The sequence below is a fragment of the Pristis pectinata genome, chromosome 3 (assembly GCF_009764475.1).
Source record: "Pristis pectinata isolate sPriPec2 chromosome 3, sPriPec2.1.pri, whole genome shotgun sequence".
In the NCBI taxonomy this organism is placed as follows: Eukaryota; Metazoa; Chordata; class Chondrichthyes; order Rhinopristiformes; family Pristidae; genus Pristis; species Pristis pectinata.
The window spans coordinates 31,491,300-31,511,810 of record NC_067407.1 but is presented as its reverse complement, the minus strand read 5'-3'; the positions used below and the strand labels follow the sequence as shown (position 1 = coordinate 31,511,810).

Sequence of the window (20,511 nt, the reverse complement as noted above, 5' to 3'; positions counted from 1 at the left end):
TACCATATTGATGTGCAACGATTTAAAAATGCCATGTCACCAGCCAATATTACAGCATTATTCTGCTGCAAAATCCCAATTAATAGTGCATTAAAATAGTAAAATTATTTCCAAATAAATACATATTTTTATAATGAAGCTATGAAGACTCTCAAACAGAAAGTCTGGAAATACATAACTAATACCCAAATGATTCAAGATACACATTAATGTTCAGGACAGTGTTCTAGATTGCTTAGAGATATACAAAACTAACCAACAAAAAATATAAAAATATAGGGAAATAAAAATATCATAAATGGTGACATTAACAAAAACAGCAGACCATTAGACAATGCACATACTTCTGTTATAAATAGATACCAAAGTAGAAAACAGTACTAATTAAAACAACAATGGAAAATGAAAGACGTGGAAATTTGAAAATAAAACTTCAAAATGCTGGTAAGGAGTAAGAAGTTTATGACAACTGCAGCATACAAGACCGAAGAAAGGACAGAACAGGAATCTAAAGTCCATGTTATGACCAATCCATTTGCAGCAGAAGTAGAAAATATGCAATCTAGGGACTGTGCATTGTTCTGGCCAAAGTTTACACACACTTTAGGACCAGAATCAAACATTTCAGCTGGGTATTGATACATAACACTGACTTTAATAAATTAAAACCCAAGCTCCATACTCTGAATGCTTGCATTTTCATTATAATTTCACACCTACTTTTCTCTTTCTTAAAAAATCTTTTTTTTTCCTTAGATGAGTGGCACATTTACTACGTGTGGTTCATTTCGTCTGTTAGTATCTATTTTCTTCACATATGAAAGTGTCTCCTGTTCTTTTAAACCTTTACTTTATTAGCTATTAACTTGTCCCTTTTCTCCTGCTCCATTCTCCTTGACTTCTGACTCTTAAAATGCCTGGTTAGTCTCACAGTAATCAGTTCCAAAGAGCGTTGAAGTACAAAATAGTAACCTGTCTTGTTTTCTCTACAGGTGCTAACTTGATTGTATATTCCCAGTCTTTTCTGTTTCCTTACTATCAAAATAAACTTACCTTTTGCACCTGTGGTACCCAGTAAAATTATATCAGTTCATTTCCAAGGGCACCAAAAGAATTAAGGGCTTTTTAGCTTTCATTAATAAACAAAAATCAAATATGTACAGAAAATCAGACAATTGGAACTATAAACACAACACCTTGAATGGTTTGTAAGGTCACCAGAATCCAGAAGATCTGCAACAATTCTCAACAGTTTACAATCAATGTGAAGTTTTTATATTCAAAATTTGCAAAATGCATCATCACTGGAATCAAATTTATCATGTACATCATCCTACTATTTCATTTGTTCATTAATGGATTTTGAATGAAGCTTGCATATTCCACATCCATAGAAATCAAATTTTCTGTTTTGGGTCCCAAGTTGACATCTTTAGCCTTGTAACAGATGGCAGAAAGGAAGCGATAAGGACAGAGAATGTACAGGGATAATGAGTGAAACCATAATGACAGGAGGGGGTGATTTTAGTAAAAGCAACAAATATTAATCAGTATTACAATCATTATCCTTTATACCCTCATGCTCTCCTTAATCAATAGAAATACCTTTATCTGATGAAAGGATGGAAAAATAATTTTATGAGTTGTTTACAAACAAGTCTGACTCATTAGTCAGGTCACTGCAGATACTTCTCCAGAAAATCAGTGACCATTGTTGGGATCATGAGCACAGGCCATTTCATACAAAATCTTGCCGATGCTGTTTCCATCAGGTAGCACTAAAGCCATGCAAAAACAAAAGTTTTACCTTTTGTGCACTGTCAGAAGGAGGCATCATTTCTGCAGTAAGAACCTGAGGTGGATCAATGCCTTTTGTTAGCTTCTGGTTTATTAAATGTAGAGCCAAGGCAAATTGTTCCTTTGTGAGCTTTCCACAATCATTTGTATCACAGAGTGCCCTGTAAAGGAAGAAGATTAAGAAATCTCAATACCTGTGCATAGTAGCATTTGAGTAGGTAAAATTAACCTGCATCTGTTTATATTAAATTCCAAAAAAGACTGAAATGACAGTAACATTTTGTCATATTATCAGATTTAACGTAAATGCAACAAAAACATGTGTATTCCTGTTGCACATTTTTCAAAAATTCTCTTTTTAAGCTTCCCTGTGCCACAAATTATACAGCAGTGCCAATAGTCTTTGACCTGTGAAAATCTACTTGAACTGTGAAGATCTACTTGAACTGTGAAGATATGTTTAATTATTAGTTCTATCCTATTAAATTAGGTTATGTTTTGAGAAAGAATGGCAGAATGATAAGATGATTAAAATATCTGGCTTTGATGTGATTTCTGCCATAGCACTTGGTTTTCTTAAAGAAGTCTTTACAATCTCAGGGTCATTGCTAACCTAAATTAGCTAGGAGGCAATCTGTGGCCAAAACATCACAACAAGGACAGTACCTCAAGGCAACTCCCTTTCAAATCTCACGCCTATTCCTCTCTTAATCAAATGAAATACTTAATATCACCAAACATTAAGTGGGAAAAAAAAGCTTTGTTTCCAAAAGCTGTGGCAAGAACTTTCATCTCTTTCTACTGAAGATAGGAAGCACATTGCAATATAATCCCATACTGTTCTAGCCATTTCTTTTGGTCAGGACGATGTCCAATAAATGCCTATCATCTCAGTTAACTCCCTAAACCAGACTTCTGCATCTGTTAGTTGCCTAGTGCTAGCCAATTACAATACTTGTTTTCAGGGCTTATTAGAAAGCATGCCATCATTAATGGGACCATTCTCTATGTCCTCTGAATAAGCTTGGCATGCAAGTCAATCATAAAACTACCATACAGATGGGCACAGTTCAAATATTGATTGACCAAGTCTTCCAGAGATGGATTAGTTTGTTGCAATTTTTAAATCATGTGCTTAAATTCAGAAAGAGTTCTACCCAGAGGGACAGCACTTACTTTCTCTTTGTTCCCTCTTTTAGAGGCAAGGGTATTCATTAATTAGTAAGCAGAACACTAGCAAATGTAGTTTTGAGCTCTTCTCAGCAGTCAATATGAGGAGCAGTGAGTCAGCAGTGATGCATCAGTGAGTCATCAATGGATCAGCTGATTCTTTTTTTTCCCCTCTATCTCTTTCCCCTTCAAGTTTTGATGCAGTGAAGTCGTAGCTTCCTGCAGCTCCAAAATCTTATAAGTTCACTTTTGTCTTTTATTCTAAACAAAATGTTGATTCACTTTATGACAAATCAAAGATATGCTTCTGATCTAAAGAGGAACTGACAGAGACAAGAAGTACTTGAACCTGTTCCCCAGTGACAAGAATCACCATTTCTCACCATAAAACTGTGAGTACACCAAACAAATTCTTAAACCAAAGGTAACAAAAGGGCTAGATCATATGCTACTTCACTTTATGACGCAGAGTTTCAACAGAAACCATTCATCTTCCCGCAAACATTTTCTATTTTTTCTGGACAAAATATCACACACACCATCATTAACCAAAGGAAACTTTACATATTGCAAAAACAAAGTTTTTCCTTATAGTCAAAATTCCTATTTGGAAAGAATTATTATCCTTTTCTGTTGTTTTTGGAGGTTCACATTCTGAAAGTATGGTGTGAAACTACGGAAGGATTCACGGCAGATTAGCAGTGATAGTCTATGGTGCAAGTACTGTTTCCACAGCTAGACACATCTTAATACCAGGTGTTAAATCTCTATGGCAGGAGTGCTTTTAACATCCCACAACCCACACTGAGCAGAGGCTACCATCACTGGATACAAGTATCCTAGCGGATGTTAACCCAGACTTCAGAGGCAGTGTTTTCCTGCCAGGACTGTCTAGAACATGATTCAAACCTTCCAGCTTTCTATTTAGAGATGGGTATGAAGCCAAAGGCTTGTTTCTCCATTGCTGAAGAAGCTAGACCAGACTCCATTTTAGCTGGCTTTTGATATATTACCTGAAGCTGTCTGACACTTCACATGAACATAAAAATTTCATGAAATTACTCAAGAAAGAATTCTGCAGCATTCCTCCCTGAAACAAAAACAGCAGCCAAAACTGGTTTTCCTGTAATTAATTTGCTATCCAAGGGACTTTGTAACATGCAAACTTCCTGGTAGACCTAAAAGACTGCAGATGCTGGAATCCGGAGGGTAAAAAACAAACGGCTGGAGGAACGCAGCAGGTCAAAGAGCTTCTGTGGTGGCAAAGGGATGGTCAATGTATTGGGTCAAGACCCTGCACAATCAATACTGAGAATGTAGAGGAAAGATAACCAGTATAAAAAAGTGAGGGGGGGGGAGGGGGAGGAAGACAGGGGCTGCTATGTAATAGTTGGAACTAATTGAGGTAGGGGATAATGGGCAGATGGAGCCAGGTGGGGGAGGGAATGAAGAGGATTGTTGAGACAGAAGCTGGAAAGTGATACTTGGAACCAGATAAGGGAGGGGAGGGATGATAGACAGATAGAACTGGATGAGGTAGGAGACAGGAAAGGTAGGCCAGGAGAAGTCGTCCAGGTGAATAAGTGAAGGGCAGATGGAACCAGGTGGGAGGGAAGGTATAGAATAACAATGACTGCATATATTAGAACATCTTGCGGGCATGCAAGGTACTATATGAGAAAATATTTGTTCCCAACAAAATGCTTAATTATTGCATTTCAAACTACAACTGACAACCATGAAAATCCTGAAGTCAGGTTTACCACTTCATTGTTAAAAACATCTAGATGTCTGGCATTGTTGTTGTACTGCTCTTTTCATTGACTGACAAATACTCAATGTGTCTCCCTATAATCTTTACACAGATTTTCATTGTTTGACAAATTTCCAGCTAAAGCATATTGACGAGCAACTAATTGCACTGAATAGGATATAATAGCCAAGTCAGATTCTGTCTTTGTCTAAAGCGCATTACAATTAATTAAAATCAAGATTAGTTATAGTACAGTTCATAATTTGGAAAGATGAGTTCATGTGAATAGCATACAACTTTGCTGAATAGTAATTAAAAATACCTCCCCTCCTGTGTTCAAGAATTACCAGTCTAATTTCAGCACTAAAACAGAAGACTAAAATAGCTTCAACAAAAATAACCTTAAACTGTGGTAACTCACAGGGAAATTAAGGTGTAGTTCTAATTAGTGAATTAAAGTAGTGTCATGATTACTATTAAGCACACAGTGAACACTTACCAGATACGAGCCAGTGTTGTTGGAGCCAAACCCGTGGTGAGAAAGAAAGCTTTTACTTCCACTCCAGAGACAAACCCATCCTGGTCTTTGTCAGTTTTCATGAAGATCTCATCATATTTTGTTTTGTCAGCTGGTGTGACAACCCATTTAACAGACTGGAAAAGAAAACAATTCTAAAACTAAAGAAATGCACGATTATTCCCCTAGTTTAAAACTCTCAAGATATACTTTACCCATATCGTTATGTTGCAGATATACCCCCTCCTTCATGCCAAAGCTTGTTTGCAGAGCAGCTTATTATACAGCTCTGGGCCGAAACATGCCCTGTAGTAATCCGTTAGAGCTTGAATTTTTTTTAAAGCTTATTGTGCTCATGAAATGTAACCTTTGAGCAATATGCCATGATTAGCCAACAGAATTTGCCAAGCTAGTTGTCACTAACTGCCATAACAAATACAATAACATTAAACTTATTTTGAAATGCAGCTTTATAAAACTCTGGATAGGCCGCATCTGGAGTATTGCATTCAATCCTTGTTGCCCCATTATAGGAAGGATGTGGCGGCTATGTTCGGAAGAGGTTTACCAGAATGCTGCCTGGATTAGAGGGTATGTGCTATAGGGAGAAGTTGGACAAACTAGAGTTGTTTTCTCTGGAGCAGCAGAGGCTGATAGAGACCTGATAAAAGTTTATCAAATTATGAGAGGCATAGATAAAGTAGGTAGCTGGCATCTTTACCCTAGAGTCAAAATGTCTGGTACTTGAGGGCATGCATTTAAGGGGAGATGGGGCAAGTTCAAAGGAGATGTGCGAGGCAAATTTTTTTAAATATACAGAGTGGTGGAATGCGGTGCCAAGGGTGGTAGTGGAGGCAAATACAATAGAGGTGTTTAAAAGGCTCTTAGATAGGCACGTGAATATGCAGAGAATGGAGGGATATGGACCATATGCAGACAGCAGGGATAAGGTGTAATTAGCTTAACTAGTTTGGCACAACACCATGGACCAAAGGGTCTGGTTGCTGTGCTGCTCAATGTTCTTATGAAATATAAAAATGCACATGCACAAGATAAAAATGAGATGCTGACGTCAATGAACATAACTTTAAAGCCAGACTAAGTCAACAAACTGCTCCATGGATTACACTGTTATAGAGAGATACAGCATGGAAGTAGGCTCTTTGGTCCACCTAGCCTGCTTCAACCATCAACCAACCATTTACACTTATCCAACATTAGTCCCATTTTATATTCTCTCATGAGCTCCCCTCCAAATTCTACCACTCATCTACACACTAGGGGAAATTTGCAGTGACTAACTAACCTATCAACCCACACAAAGTTGGGATGTAGAAGGAAACAGGATCACCAAGAAAAAAAGCCACACTGTCACAGGAAGAACGTGCAAACCACAAAGTCAGCACCCTAGGTCAGGATTGAACCTGGGTTGCTGGTACCGTGAGGCAGCAGCTGTACTGGGTTGTTGGCTTTTTGGTAGGCAGAATTCCCACAGGAGGTAAGCACTGACACTGTATCACTCCTTCTGTTCAATAGTTTACTTTTTTCTATATGAATGTGCAGATTTAAACATAATTCTTGTTTTTAGGAATAATACACAATCTGTAGTATTTGCAAATGTCCAAATAATTCCCCAAAAAATCCAACATTGCAGCAAACCTCTCTCTGCACGGAGTTCAAGACTTCTGAGGCCTGCTGCCATTTGACAATCCAGGTGCGTCTTTAAAGCTCAGCACTGCCTAGATTGCTAATAACAGAGGCCATCCACTTGCACAAAGCCCAGGAGATTCTGATCTCCATGAGATCTTTGTAACACCATAAGGGACAGATTTGAATGGCACATGGGCCAATTGTTAAGCTGGAGGATTGGCATGCATCACCATTGTGGCGTCAGTTCTCGAAAACCAGATGCTTTCCATAAGGGAAATTAAGCTAAATGATTTAACAATTCTTCTGGTTTCTGGTGCTGCAAGGCAGTGGCTCTACCAGCTGTGCCACTGTATCATTATTGAAAGTGGACCGCTAGCAATCTATGGATAGCACTGCTTACGAGAAGATAGCACCCTATAAGTTTATTGGCCCCAAGAGAGGAGTTATGAGGAGTTGTTTAGCAGTGAAGCAACAATTGGTCCAATCCTGGGATCGCCACAACAAATTTCAATAGCAATTGAAAGCATAGAAGTTGAGTGCCAAGAAATGTTTCTTACTTACATTCTTTTGTATGTCACACTGCTGCACAGTGCACAAAAATTCAGCTAGGTCTAGGGAAAAGGAAAGGTCCAGGATAGATGGAACTGACAGTCAGAAGTCAGGATTTGATTCAGGGTCATGTGTTCAGCAATTCGGTGCCTCAGGTAAGAGCCAAAGTTAGTGAGTTCAGATCAGTGACTTAGGACCCGAGCTGAGAAGTTGGGGTACAATCTGGAAAATATAGAAGCTTGTAGGGGGTCAGATCAGGAGTTAGGGCTTCATATGGTAATTGAAGGAGCAGGAGGGGGCAGGAGATAAATTTGTTGGAGCCCAGTTCACATGTCAGCAATCTCTTGTAATGTATCCTGTTGAAATTAATAAAGCAATGATATTAAAGAGCAAATGCTACTATTAAGTGCATTACCTGGGTCGCTGGCGTTTTGGTAGGTAGAATTCCCACAGGAGGTAAGGACTGTCGGCTTTCCTTGGCAGAAGGTGGAGATGGAATAAGTGGCACAGCAGGTGGAACACTAGCTTTTTTCCTCTTTGATGGAGGTATTAAGGCAGGTGGCAACGAAAATGGCACAGGCTCCTTCTCCAGAGCACGGTAAACCAAGTACATGGCCTTGTGAAAGCAAAATGATACTAAATCATTAAATTAATTATAGTACTACAGTATAGTTCACAAAAATTCTGAAAAGAATTGCACAAAACCATAAGTACATATCTGAAAACCTCCACACAGGTTTCTGCCCTAAACTGGGAACAAAAAGTTAGCATTAGATGTCAGCAACTGGATTCCTGTAAAAACTTATCAGGTTCACTATTGTTCTTCAGGGACTGAAATCTGCTGTTCTTACCTGGGGGGTGCACAGTAAAATATTGCCAGTATGTTTGACCGATATCAAGTAGTGGAAATGGAAAGATTCAACTCATCATCATCAGTCCCCAGTATGACCTGTTCTCTCACCGCTGACTCTATTCCTCCCCCGACAATTGTCAGAGGCTGAATCAGACTGTTTGCAACCTTGTTCTTATGCGATCCCAAAATGAACATCAGACCTCGGCATCTTCACTATGATCATTACCTTCATAACATCTGAAATAAAAAACAAAAATACTGGAACACTCAGTTGGTCAGGCACCACCTGTAGGAAGAGAAACATTTCAGGTCTTATGTTTCTTCAGAACACAAAAAGATTTGGACCACAGGCATGTTTAAACTTACAGAGAAAGGGAAGGGATGCAGAGAACAAAGAGAATGTCTTTGACAGGGTGGAGACCAAGAGATAAGGGATGAGACAGATTGGTCTTGAGGGTGCTGAAGGCATGTTAAAGGCATCTAATGTGCCTGGAACAGGTGTAAACAGAGGGAGCACAGAGGATAGAACAAAAACCTGCTGGGGCTGAGAGATTCAAAACATAGCAGTTACTGAAAACATGAAAATGACAGAAATGCTAGGAAAGCATGGATATTTCCTATGCTCCCTCCCTCTCTGCCCCTTCTCTACAAGATCGAACATGCCAGTTTTCTGAATTTTCCCAATTCTGAAGAAAGGTCTTCGACCATGAAACATTAATTCTATTTCTCTCTCCAAAAAATGCAGCCTGATCCGATGAGTATTTCCAGGATTTCCTGTTCTTATTTCAGATTTTCAGGACTTGCAGCTTTTGCTCATCAACTTTCATAACATTGTCAACTCAGCCCCCATCTTAACTGATCTGCTGCTAAGGCCCCCATGTACTTTATTTTAACCTTTAGACTGCATACACTTCCTCATATTATGACTATATCAATTGTAGTTATTATTCTTCATAGCTACGACAATGACCAGGCCTCTGTTCTTAATTAATTGTGTAAATCTGAAGATCTCCTTGAGATGTTATATCAATGTATGTCCTTCTTTTAGACTTCAGCTTTCCATTACTTTCCTGTATGGTTTCCCATGTTCTATCCTCAGTAAAAGGGAGGTCATTCAGAATTCTTTAGCTCATGTACTGACCTGCACCATCTGATTCACCTATTGTTGGCCATGTGCTCATTTATGTAGAGTAACTCCTGATTGCTCAAGGCCTCAATTTTAAAACTATTTCCTTACCCTTGCCTACAACTCTGAAGTCTTCTTCCACCTTGAAAGTCTCTTTGATAGAACTGAAGGCACACAAATCTAAGTTAATTGCCCCACGAATGGCAGCTGTGCCTTCAGCTACAACTGCTGTAAGCTTTAGTGAACCTCTTTAGCTGTCCCACCTCTTTCTTCCTTTTAAGATTCTGTGGTATCAAATTTTATTCTTTTGCTGAGGAGTTGTGAATGAAATTCAACATTGTGCAATCATCAGTTAACTTCCCACTTCTGGCCTTATGTCGGAAGGAAGGTCATTGATGAAACAACTTAAGACATTTGACTGAGGACACTAGCCTGAAAAACCCCTGCAACAAAATCATGGGGATGGTATGATTTATCTCCAAGAACCATAGATATTCCCTCATGCAAGCTAAGATTCCAAAAATTGGACGTTTTCCCCTTGATACCCATTTATCAGGGTTCCTTCATGCTACATTTTATCACATGCTGCCTTGCTATCAAGAGCAGCCACTCTCACCTCAACAATAGAATTCAATTCTTTGGTCAAAGTTGGATCATTGTGATGAATTCTGGAGAGTGGTCCTGGTGAAACTGGGCATCAGGGAAGAAGTTATTGATGATTCATCTCTCTTCTTCAGCAGTCCATGACGAAGGGTCTTCCATTTGAAACATTAACTCTCTTTTTTTTCCCCACAGCTGTTGCCTGACTTAAGTGCTTACAGCAGTTCTGTTTTTATTCCTCAATTCCTTTCCTCCATCTGCCTGGTAACCTCTTCCTGTGACAGCTCAGAATAGTGTCTGCTTGGGAGTCTGGAGTCAGACTTGCAAATCTCATGGTCTTTCCAATGTAGCCAACTGAATGTAACTAATGTCGCAGTACTGGGTGAGGACACAAATGTTGGTTCACCTGTCCTTGCAGTGAATTTGAAGGACTTTGCAGACACAGCGTTGGTGGTATTTTTCCAGTAGCTTGAGATGCCTGCCTTAGGTAATCTAGATCTCAGAAGCATAGACAAGGACTTGGATCATTGCTGCCAAGTAGGCCGTGAGTTTTGTGCCAAGTGATTAAGTGCCACTTGATAGCATTGTATGAGATATCTGCTATCACTTTGCAAATGATTTGGCAGAAAATAACCAGAATGGATGTGTCCCTTTATGGTAGATAAGACATATGGGGACAATTTTCCACATTATACCGGAACAGTTTGGCTTCCACGATGGTGGGGCTCTCAAAGGAAGGCAATATGAACCATCTACTTGGAAATTTTAGCTAGACGTAATAGCAAATGTTTCAGCCTTGCCTTTAGCACAAACTCTAATGTTGGCTTTGAGGTTGCAAATGTTCTTGGAGCCTCTTCCTCCATACAGCTGGTTAACTGTCCACCACAATTCACAATTAGATATGGCAGCACTAATGAGCTGTGATCTTCTTTATTAGTTAAGGAATTGCTTAGTTCTATTGGATATTGTTTAGTATACATGTAATTAAATATTGCGACTTTCCTAGGTTGACAACTCTTTTATAGGCATCTCTTACTTGGTCCCAGCATGCCCTCTTGCATTCTTCATTGAATCAGGGTTGAATCCCTGGTTTGGTGGTAATGGCAGAATGAAGGATATGCCAGGCTCTGCAGATACATATTGTGGTGGTGTATAATTTTGCTGTTCCTGATGATGATCTAGAGCATCTCATGGATGCCTGGTTTTCAGATGCCAGATCTGTTCTGGATCCCTCCCATTAGCAGAGACCAGAATGACAATAACATATGTTGCAATGGTACTTCAAAACCCGTCTTTATTTAGCAAACCTACAAATATGGTTGTACCATCAGACACATTTACTGAAACATTCATCAGAAAGCATGCAATCTGTAGGTTACAGCATTTATTTCACAGCTCTTAGCAGGAAGTGCAATTGAGACTGTCAAGTAATGTGAATCTTGCCTGCTTTTTCATTTTTACACAACAAAATATGGGAAATGTACTGACATGTATTAGCAAAAATTGAGGGTACCAAAAAAAGAACAATTTAAATCCTAAATTTAAGTTTCAGATTTTAAAGCTTTTAACAACAATAGTATGGGTTTTGCATCTCTCTTACGCATTCTTAGTTATCTCAGCCATCTTCTGTTAACCTGATTGCATTTAAAAAAGGAAACTTTTTTTCCTCTCTCATGCATGTACATATACATGAAGTATATATATATTTTTAAGATTTATATATCAGTACGTGAATAACTGGCAGCTTCAATAAAATAATCTAATGAGGAACTATACCGGAAGCCTTATATATCATCAGAGCTTTATATTCAATCCATGTAACAACGTTTTTAATGATTGAATGTATACTGTGAAGATTTTATAAACAGAGACTTCTCACAATCACCAGCATGGTGGATGGCAGAGTGGTACAGACCTGTGGGCTTCATGTAGGCATCTACAACAATATTTAGAATGTCCCTGATGTAATACCATAAACATAGAAGAGGTAAGTACGAGATGGAGTATATAGTTAATAAATACATAGAATCAAAAAAATTATATTCCATTCCTCAAAGTACAGTCAGCACTGTTTTTGAGCAGATCATTAATTGTGCAGTATTAGCCTAGAGATGGTAGGGTTAATTCTAAATTCCAGCAGGGAATGTACAATGTTGCTCTCATCAGGTTATTTTATTGTAACAGCCAGTTAGTCACACAAAATACAGGAATCACAGAACTACCCCGGTGTCATTTTTTGATCATCTCTGCAGGGAAGCATCAAGCTTCCAGACAGCACAGCTTGGTTCTGGAATTCTTCATGTGTGGCCAACAGCACAAACAAATATTTAGCCTACAAAAGATTTCATGTTATAGATACAATATCAGCAGTCATTGACAAGGGAGGACCTGAAATATGTTATATCTAGATGTGTAGCTTAAATTGCTTACTGTCCTATTTGAAACTCATCAAAATGGTTAGTGGATTTGTACAGAAATATTTTCAAGCTCAGTGGTGGAAGGGCATAATTTAATTGGCTCCATGGCTGCTGCATTTCCTGTGTAACAACAGCACCTACATTCCACAAAGTATTAAATTGGTTATAATAAAGCCTTGTAACATTGTGGGAGGTGCATTATAAATATGAGTTTGTTTTCAATTGTTTATAATTAAAGAAGAGTAATTGACCTTGCACTTCTGAAGCATTCATTTATTTAGCAGTTTTAATAGGAAATTTCAAAGGACACCATAAAGAGAAATAAAACAGTCACAGATAGGAACTAGAGGATGGTAGGAGAGACTAGGACTGGTGAGTGAAAGATTAATGAAAATAAAGTGTTTTGAGAAAGTTCTTTTCAAAAAATTGCTAATGTTTTAGGGATAACTTCCAAAACTGAAAAAAATACCTTATTTTGACCATGAGATATACAAGACGAGTGATGCTGGAACTAACATCGGGCTGAAGGAAACTGCAGAGAGTGCATGAGAAAGAACGGAGAGGAACCCGAAAATTAGAACTGAGTTCAAAGCAACAAAGAGTCAAAGTTGATCCGCAAGGTTGCCAGAGTTTACGAATGAGACCTTCTGAGAGACCAAATCCTATTTATGAGTAAGCCCTTATGAGATGAAGGACTAGAAAAATGAAATTAATTTTAATAAAAACAGTTTTTTTTACTGGTTAATTTCTCAACAGCAAATCTGGAAATTGGGAAAACATAGGGTTGGGTGAGGAAGGTGCAGTAGGAAAAGGATGAGCCACTCAGTCAGTGAGACAATAGGGTCCTTGAGGAAAGCTCTAGCAGGAGATGTGAAGGTGGGGGGAGAGCAAACACTAAGAAAATCAATTGAATCTGGAATACAATGGACACTTTCGAGCCTCAGCCATGGCTAGGGTTCTATATAACTAATGGCAAGGTAACCCTCAACTCTCCATTTAGGATCTGCTTTTTCATAGAAGATATGCAGAAGAGTTCTGTGAAAGTTACCTCAAAAAGTCAATGGCATTGACTTCAGGTTGGGAGACTTCAGAAGTAGAAACGTCTAGGTGACCCTGTTCAAGGGCAAAGGGAGTTTAGCAAGTGCGACCAGAAGTGTCCTGCCCAGGGTCAAGCGACCGGCCCTGTGAAACCGGTTCAACCCCCTGCAGGAGGCACAGTGGCCATCAATTTCAGGGAACCCCCACGCCTTGTTCTCCTTTCTCTTCCTTCTGATCCACCCACGTTCCTTCAACACCATCCTGCGCTCCCCTCCCCTCCTCCCCCCCCCCCCAACTGCCCCCAAGTCCCATTCACTGAGTTTCATTCCCCTCCCCCCACCTGATTCCAACTGCTTATCACCCACACACTTTACCTACTGGGTCTCCCACCTCCTCGCACAACGAGTTCCATCTGCCCATCATTCCTCCCTTATCTGGTTCCACATCACTTTCCAGTGTCTGCCCCTACCTCTGCCCTCCCCTCCCCCCCACGGCCCCATCTGCCCCATTTTCTCTCTCTCCTTATCTGTTTCTAGCTATTACCCACCAGCCACCGTCTCCCCTCCCCTACCTGGCTCCATCTGTCCATCACCCCCCTCCTCACCTAGTTCCACCCATCACCTGCCAGCCCCTGCTTCACCCCACCCTCTCACCTCTTTATACCAGCTATCTCCCCTCTACACTCTCAGTCTTGATGCAGGGTCTTGACCTGAAATATTAATTATCCCCTTGCCTCCACAGATGCAGCCTGACCTGCTGAGTTCCTCCAGTAGTTTGGTTTTTTTAGCTCCAGATTACACCATCTGCAGTCCCTTGTCTCTCTAGAGTTGTATTAAGATCATGAACTACAAACCAGCAAGAGTCACACATCAAGCAACCTGTGGTTTTAAAACTGATACGAATAAAATTAATTAGCAACTTACAACAGCAAATTCATCACGGTCTAATAAACCATCACGATCTGTATCACTGAGGTCCCAGACCTATAAGGTAATAGAAAAAACAAGTTAAGAATTCAGCCTGTTCAATATTGAACTTTTTTTAAATAAGAACTCCAATTATCCAAGACTAGAATTTACCAATAGCAGCAAATGTGCTGAAGTCCCCAGGATTTTTATGCAATTTTACACTAGAACTTACTGTAACTGATCAGTACAGCAGCTGGAAAAGGTGGTCTGAACTAAACATGACATGCAACTATTATTTACTTAACCAATTGGTTTGAGTCTCAGCAAAAAAAATAGCAGAATGCATCTTCTGAAGGAGCAAACCAACTTGATCAGCATGATGGATATCTGAGCTTTACTGTACATCCGCAGTTGCTGTCACCCTCAATGATACTTCTAAAACAAAATCCAGCTCTAATGTTTATAAACTTTACCAAATAGGGCAACAAATGTTAAATATTGTAACACTAAAGAGAATAGTCAACAAAGTCTTAAAATCATATTCCTCATTCAAATTTCATGATGACATAGGTGGCCGTCAAGTCCAACCAGGATCACAAAGCAATTCCATCCCACTCCCCTACTTTCTGGTAATCTTTTCTACTTCATATGCCCATCAATTCTTGCCATCTGATTCTGTTGCCATAAGGACAATTTATAGGAGCCAATTAACCTACCAAACATACTTTTGGTATGTGGGAGGATATCAGATAACCTGACAGGAATCTACACAGTCAAAGAGAGAACATGCAAACTCCACACAGACAGCACCAGAGGTCAGGATTGAACCTGGCTCACTCAGCTGTGAGGCAACGAATCCACCTGCTGTGCCACTGTGAAGCCTTATAAATCACAATATTACACATTCTTAGTTATTGCAGAAGGCCCATTGAATAAATAATTATACATTTGTGCATCTTCTTATTCTTCCCAGGACATCCACAAGTAGTTTAGAGTTGAGAAGCACTTTATCAACAAATTTCAGATCACAGCAGCATGTTTTTGTTTTAAAAAGGCTGCAAATAGTGACAGTGCCATTCCAAACTATGACTGGTAATTCTAAGGTCAATCACAGCTGATGATTTCATTGCTATTGAGTGACTGAAATTGGGCACATAATTCATTTCTAACTGTCCTCTGCTCCCTGCATTCTTACTGAGAATACCTTGCTTGAATTGGGAAAAGTTGCTGTAGTTCCTCCGTAAGTGGCAAGCACGGTAGTGTAGCGGTTAGCGTAACGCTATTACAGCGCCAGCGACCCTGGTTCAATTCCATCCCACTCCCCTACTTTCTGGTAATCTTTTCCATTTCATATGCCCATCAATTCTTGCCATCGGCCGCTGTCTGTAAGGAGTTTGTACGTTCTCCTCATGTCTGCGTGGGTTTGCGATGGGGGCTCCGGTTTCCTCCCACATTCCAAAGACGTATGGGTTAGGAAGCTGTGGGCATGCTATGTTGGTGCTGGAAGCGCAGCGACACTTGCGGGCTGCCCCCAGAACACTCTATGCAAAAGATGCATTTCACTGTGTGTTTCGATGTATGTGTGACTAATAAAGATATCTTATCTTATCTAAGTTCTGTTTCCTCTGCTCTTTAAAAAGGCTATGTCAGCAATGCAATCAACAGCTGGGAGCCTAGACATATATCCCACACATTATCCAACTAAATGGCTGACACAGAGTTGCCAATAGAGTCTTCATTTCTATAAAACACGCTTAAACACAGTGAGGTGCAAAAACAAGACCTATATCATGACAGCCCAAAATTTCTGGCTGAAATCCCATGTGCTTGCCACTGACCCGCTGCTATTTCCATACTTAAGTTCAGAGGATCTTCTGATGACAACCTTCTCAAAAAGGCCAACTTCAACCTGACTGGCAAGATCCTAATGAAAAACCTTAACAACTAGTAAAGCCATGCCTCCTTGTTTGGCCAGCTATCAAAACTCCCAAAAATGTTTACCATTTGTGAAGAATTGACGTTTAGAAATGATCAAAAATATTTAAAATATTCTTTATATAAAAAGATCAAAATGCTCAAAAACAATTAAAAGATTTAAGTAAACAAATGGTGGAATGGTGCAGGAAGTTACCCCTCCACTACTTATATAAGATATGGGTGGACTTGCAGAAAAGTTAGCAAAAGTCCAGCAGATTTCTGTCAGGGGATTCGAAATTTGCATGCGAGTCCCAAGTTCACGGCATTTTCCAGGGGAAATTGACGGCAATGCCATGTAGATTTGCTGGCATTTCTCAGAAAAATCTGAGCCAATATATATCTCAAGTATCTACTTAAAATATTTTTAATCATAATATCATACCTCCTGTAGTTTTCCTCAATTTAATTCCAAATCTATAGCTGTAAGACTCAGACCACATTAAACCATTACTGCGCATTTCTGTAGGTCATACACAATAACCTCATACATAAAAATGTTAAGAGTAAAGTTTGCGGGAACAAAGCTTCATCTTGGACAAGAAATTTGGTTAGGAGGGAAAAGGCATGAAAATCTGTTCTCTTGCAATAGTCAAGAGTTGTACAACATGGAAACAGGCCCTTCAGCCCAACTTGTCCATGCAACCAGAGTGCCTATCTGCACAAGTTCCATTGTTGAAAAGATTTCACATGTGAAGCATTGAAGTTTTGCAACTGGAATTGTCATTTAAAATCTGGCTTTACAGTTGGTTGATGTTCTATTGTAGCTTGTGTAAACCTAACCAGTAAGTGATGCAACCCGGAAACTTGCATCACTAGGCTTTACTGCTAGTTAAAATTTGATACCCAAGTTACGTGATCATTTTTGCACTCTTGCACATCCAAACTGTTCACAACAAGATGGTGCAATATAATTGTTGCCAAAATGTATCCTTCATGCTATAATTTTCTTCTGCACACACTACATGTTAAAACGTGGAATGAGACTAAGAGAAAAAAAAAGTACAGGAGGCAACATAGCTAGAATGGAATATACCACAATGGAACATGTAGAAAGTATGTGGAATGACTTTCTAAATGAAGATTATTTTCCAGCCCACGTGCCTCAGATCTTGTTTTCCCTTTTGAGTATTACATAGCATTCATTTTTAAGTTTAGGATTTTACTTACCCTTCCCAGGACATCCACAGGTAGTTTAGAGTTGAGTAGCACGGGTTTCACTTTATCACCAGACAGAAAACCATTCACAGGATTCAGGCTGTCAAAAATTATATCATACTTCGACTTTTCTTCAAGCTGTAATTCATATCAATAAAAATGTATCAATTATATATCAAATAATCTCCTAAATTACCTTAAAATGTTAAGTTACACTTTTATTATGGTAACTAAATGGTTTAGTTGTAACTGAAGGCTATTAAATGAAAATAATCTAATTCACAAGCTTTAGCATTTCATGAATTGCTCACACAAAATGCATTGAATTTTACATACACAAAACCCTAAGGGTTGGAAAATAATCAAAAGTTTAAAAACTATCTTAAAAGATTCTAGGCATTAAAGATCAAATATTGGTGGACTTCCTGGATAATATAATCATTATATTCTAATCAATACATACCTATACACTTTAGTGTTCCATTGATATTAAACTCTAGCTCTGCACACAAGTGGATTGGACATTCATCCACATCTCTGGGTGAGTGTGCTGTTAGCAATGGGAAGCAGGGTCTGCCATAATTTCTGGAGTCCAATACATTTCATAAATTACCAGATGCCCCTGGTCAAATCCAGTAAGTTCCCAGGTGCAAAGTCTCATTTAAGTGGCATTAATACGTGCAACATTTTTTTAAAAAGTTATTCTTTACGTCAAATCCCTCTTTCAGTCTTTCATTGAATAGTTAAAAAAACTCACAAAAAAAAAAGACCCGTAGTTAAAATGCTCTACCTTCACAGCCCAGGGAACATCAACAGGTGCTGATCCACTATTCGGTAATGGACTGCTTCTATCATTCTAAATGGAAGAGAGAACACAAGATGACAGAGGTCAATGGAAGATAAACAGAATGTATATGCATATTCTACTAAAACCTTTCCAATTTTTTTTAAGAGAAAGGAGAGAAAGTCTGCAATCCTTTTACTAGATATAAACACACAGTTCTGGTGTCATCCTCATTATGGTATTTCTTGCACCCTAATACAAACAGAATTGCAAGTAGAACTCCAAATGTGATCTAATCATGGTTTAATAAGTACTTAGCACAACTTTTCAATTCTCTTTCTAACCAGAAATACACCTTTGTGCTTTATTTGCTTTTTTTCTTTTGGAAAATGCCTTCAAAAACAGTTCTGGTAATGTATTTGCTCCAAAATCATTTTATTCCATGCCATTTGGTTGCTTAATTTTCCAAGAAATATGTTATCTCATGTTTATCTGTGCTGAAATTCTTTTCTTAATTAAACACCTATTCTACAAATTTAGTCATGTTTTCTTATAACTTGTTGCAATCAATCTCTACCTCCATAACTTCCATCATCTGTTTAGAAATCTGATTCCCCAAATCCTTAACAAAAACTGTGAACTACAACAACTGTCCAAGCACTTACCCTCCAAGTTCTGTCATAATGTATAATGGTGCTGACTTGAAAAAAGCTAGCTATCCAATCCAGAACATTTCTCCCAATTTCAAAATCCCAGAACTAACACATTAATTAATTTTATGCACACCAGAGCCTCTACTTCCTCAGAAGACTAAGGAAATTCAGTATGTTCCCAATTACCCTCATGAATTTTTACAGATTCACTTTTGAAAGCATCCTTTCCAGATGCATTACAGCATGGTATGGCAACTGCTCTGCCCAAGATGGCAAGGAATTGCAGAGAGTTGTGAAGGCAACCCAGTCTATCAAGAAAAACAGCCTCCCCTCCACTGACTATCTACACTTCCCGCTACCTCAGGAAAGCAGCCAAAATAATCAAGGACCCTGGTTATTCTCTTTTCTCCCCCTCCCATCGGGCAGATGATACAAATATTTGAGAACACATATCAGCAGGCTTAAGGATAGCATCTATCCTGCCATTTTAAGAGTCTTGAATGGGCCTCTTAAATGAAAAGGATGAACTCTTGATCTCTCAGTCTACCTCATCATGGCCCTTGCCCTTCATTTGTCTACCTGTATTGCACTTTCTCTGTAACTGTAACACTATATTCTGCATTCTGTGTTTATTCCTTTTGCACTACCTTGATGTACTTATTATGGAATGATGCATCTGGATGGCAGCTTTTCACTGCATCTTGGTACATGTAACAATAATAAACCAATTACCAATTAACGGCAAAAGTCTTTTAAGAAGCTAGACAAATTACTTCTACGGCATTAAATTTGCCTACTCTCTCTGTTCCTCTTCAAAGAATTCAATGACATCAGTCAAGCAAGACTTTCCCTTTTAAAATCTAAGCTCAATATTTTGTTTCTGGTTTCTAGTTAATTATATTCTTCCCTTTAGTAGGGAACTCATTATATTTCCTGCCACTGAAGGAGGCTATTAGCAGTCAATGGTTTTGATGTTGCTGCAATTGTTTCTATCCTGCCTTTGCTTTAATGAACCCATTCTCATCTGAACTCTCGTTCTTTTGCAGGGGCAGGTTATAGCAGTTTCAGTTCCACCTCTGAAAATATATGCCGAGTACCTTTTGGGCAATACTTGGAAGCAGAAAGAGGAAGAAGAATTTCAATCTTGCAAGTCTTGTGAAGCTTCATACTATTTTCTTTTTTATTAATTAATTGTATTTACATATCAGCACTTCCAGAATGAAATGGTCTCTGATCAACAAAGACAAATACTGAAAAATGATGGATTAAATACAACATTAAGTGCTGGTTATAACTGCCAGTGTACATGGATACTGGCATAAAATATACAGTATATTATTGAGATACCCTAGACATCCATAAAGCCTCATGGGGATTTTGAAACATTTTGTGATTTAAAGTAGTCATTTTATTTATTGTTTGGAATTATTCCCATGGTTTTAAAGTTCACAACACCAACCTTACTGCAGAAAGCGAAAGGAAAGAAATTAGGCATAAAAGAAGAAATAGAAGGAAAGCATAAAATGGGAGGAAATGGGGAGAGAGGAGTGCTGGAGGATAGACA

At 38.8% G+C, this 20,511-nt stretch overlaps 1 protein-coding gene across 2 annotated transcripts in view; it reads right to left on the bottom strand.

Annotated features, from left to right (window-relative positions):
* Positions 1 to 20,511, bottom strand: part of eps15 (epidermal growth factor receptor pathway substrate 15) — a 115,505-nt gene that overhangs the window by 59,374 nt on the left and 35,620 nt on the right. For both annotated transcript variants that reach the window (XM_052012497.1, XM_052012496.1), the window contains exons 6-11: positions 18,301 to 18,366; positions 17,523 to 17,648; positions 14,394 to 14,453; positions 7,852 to 8,052; positions 5,220 to 5,374; positions 1,808 to 1,958 (exon numbers count right to left, since the gene is read on the bottom strand). In XM_052012497.1, coding sequence (XP_051868457.1) covers positions 1,808 to 1,958; positions 5,220 to 5,374; positions 7,852 to 8,052; positions 14,394 to 14,453; positions 17,523 to 17,648; positions 18,301 to 18,366 — 759 coding nt within the window. The remainder of the gene's footprint in view (positions 1 to 1,807; positions 1,959 to 5,219; positions 5,375 to 7,851; positions 8,053 to 14,393; positions 14,454 to 17,522; positions 17,649 to 18,300; positions 18,367 to 20,511) is intronic.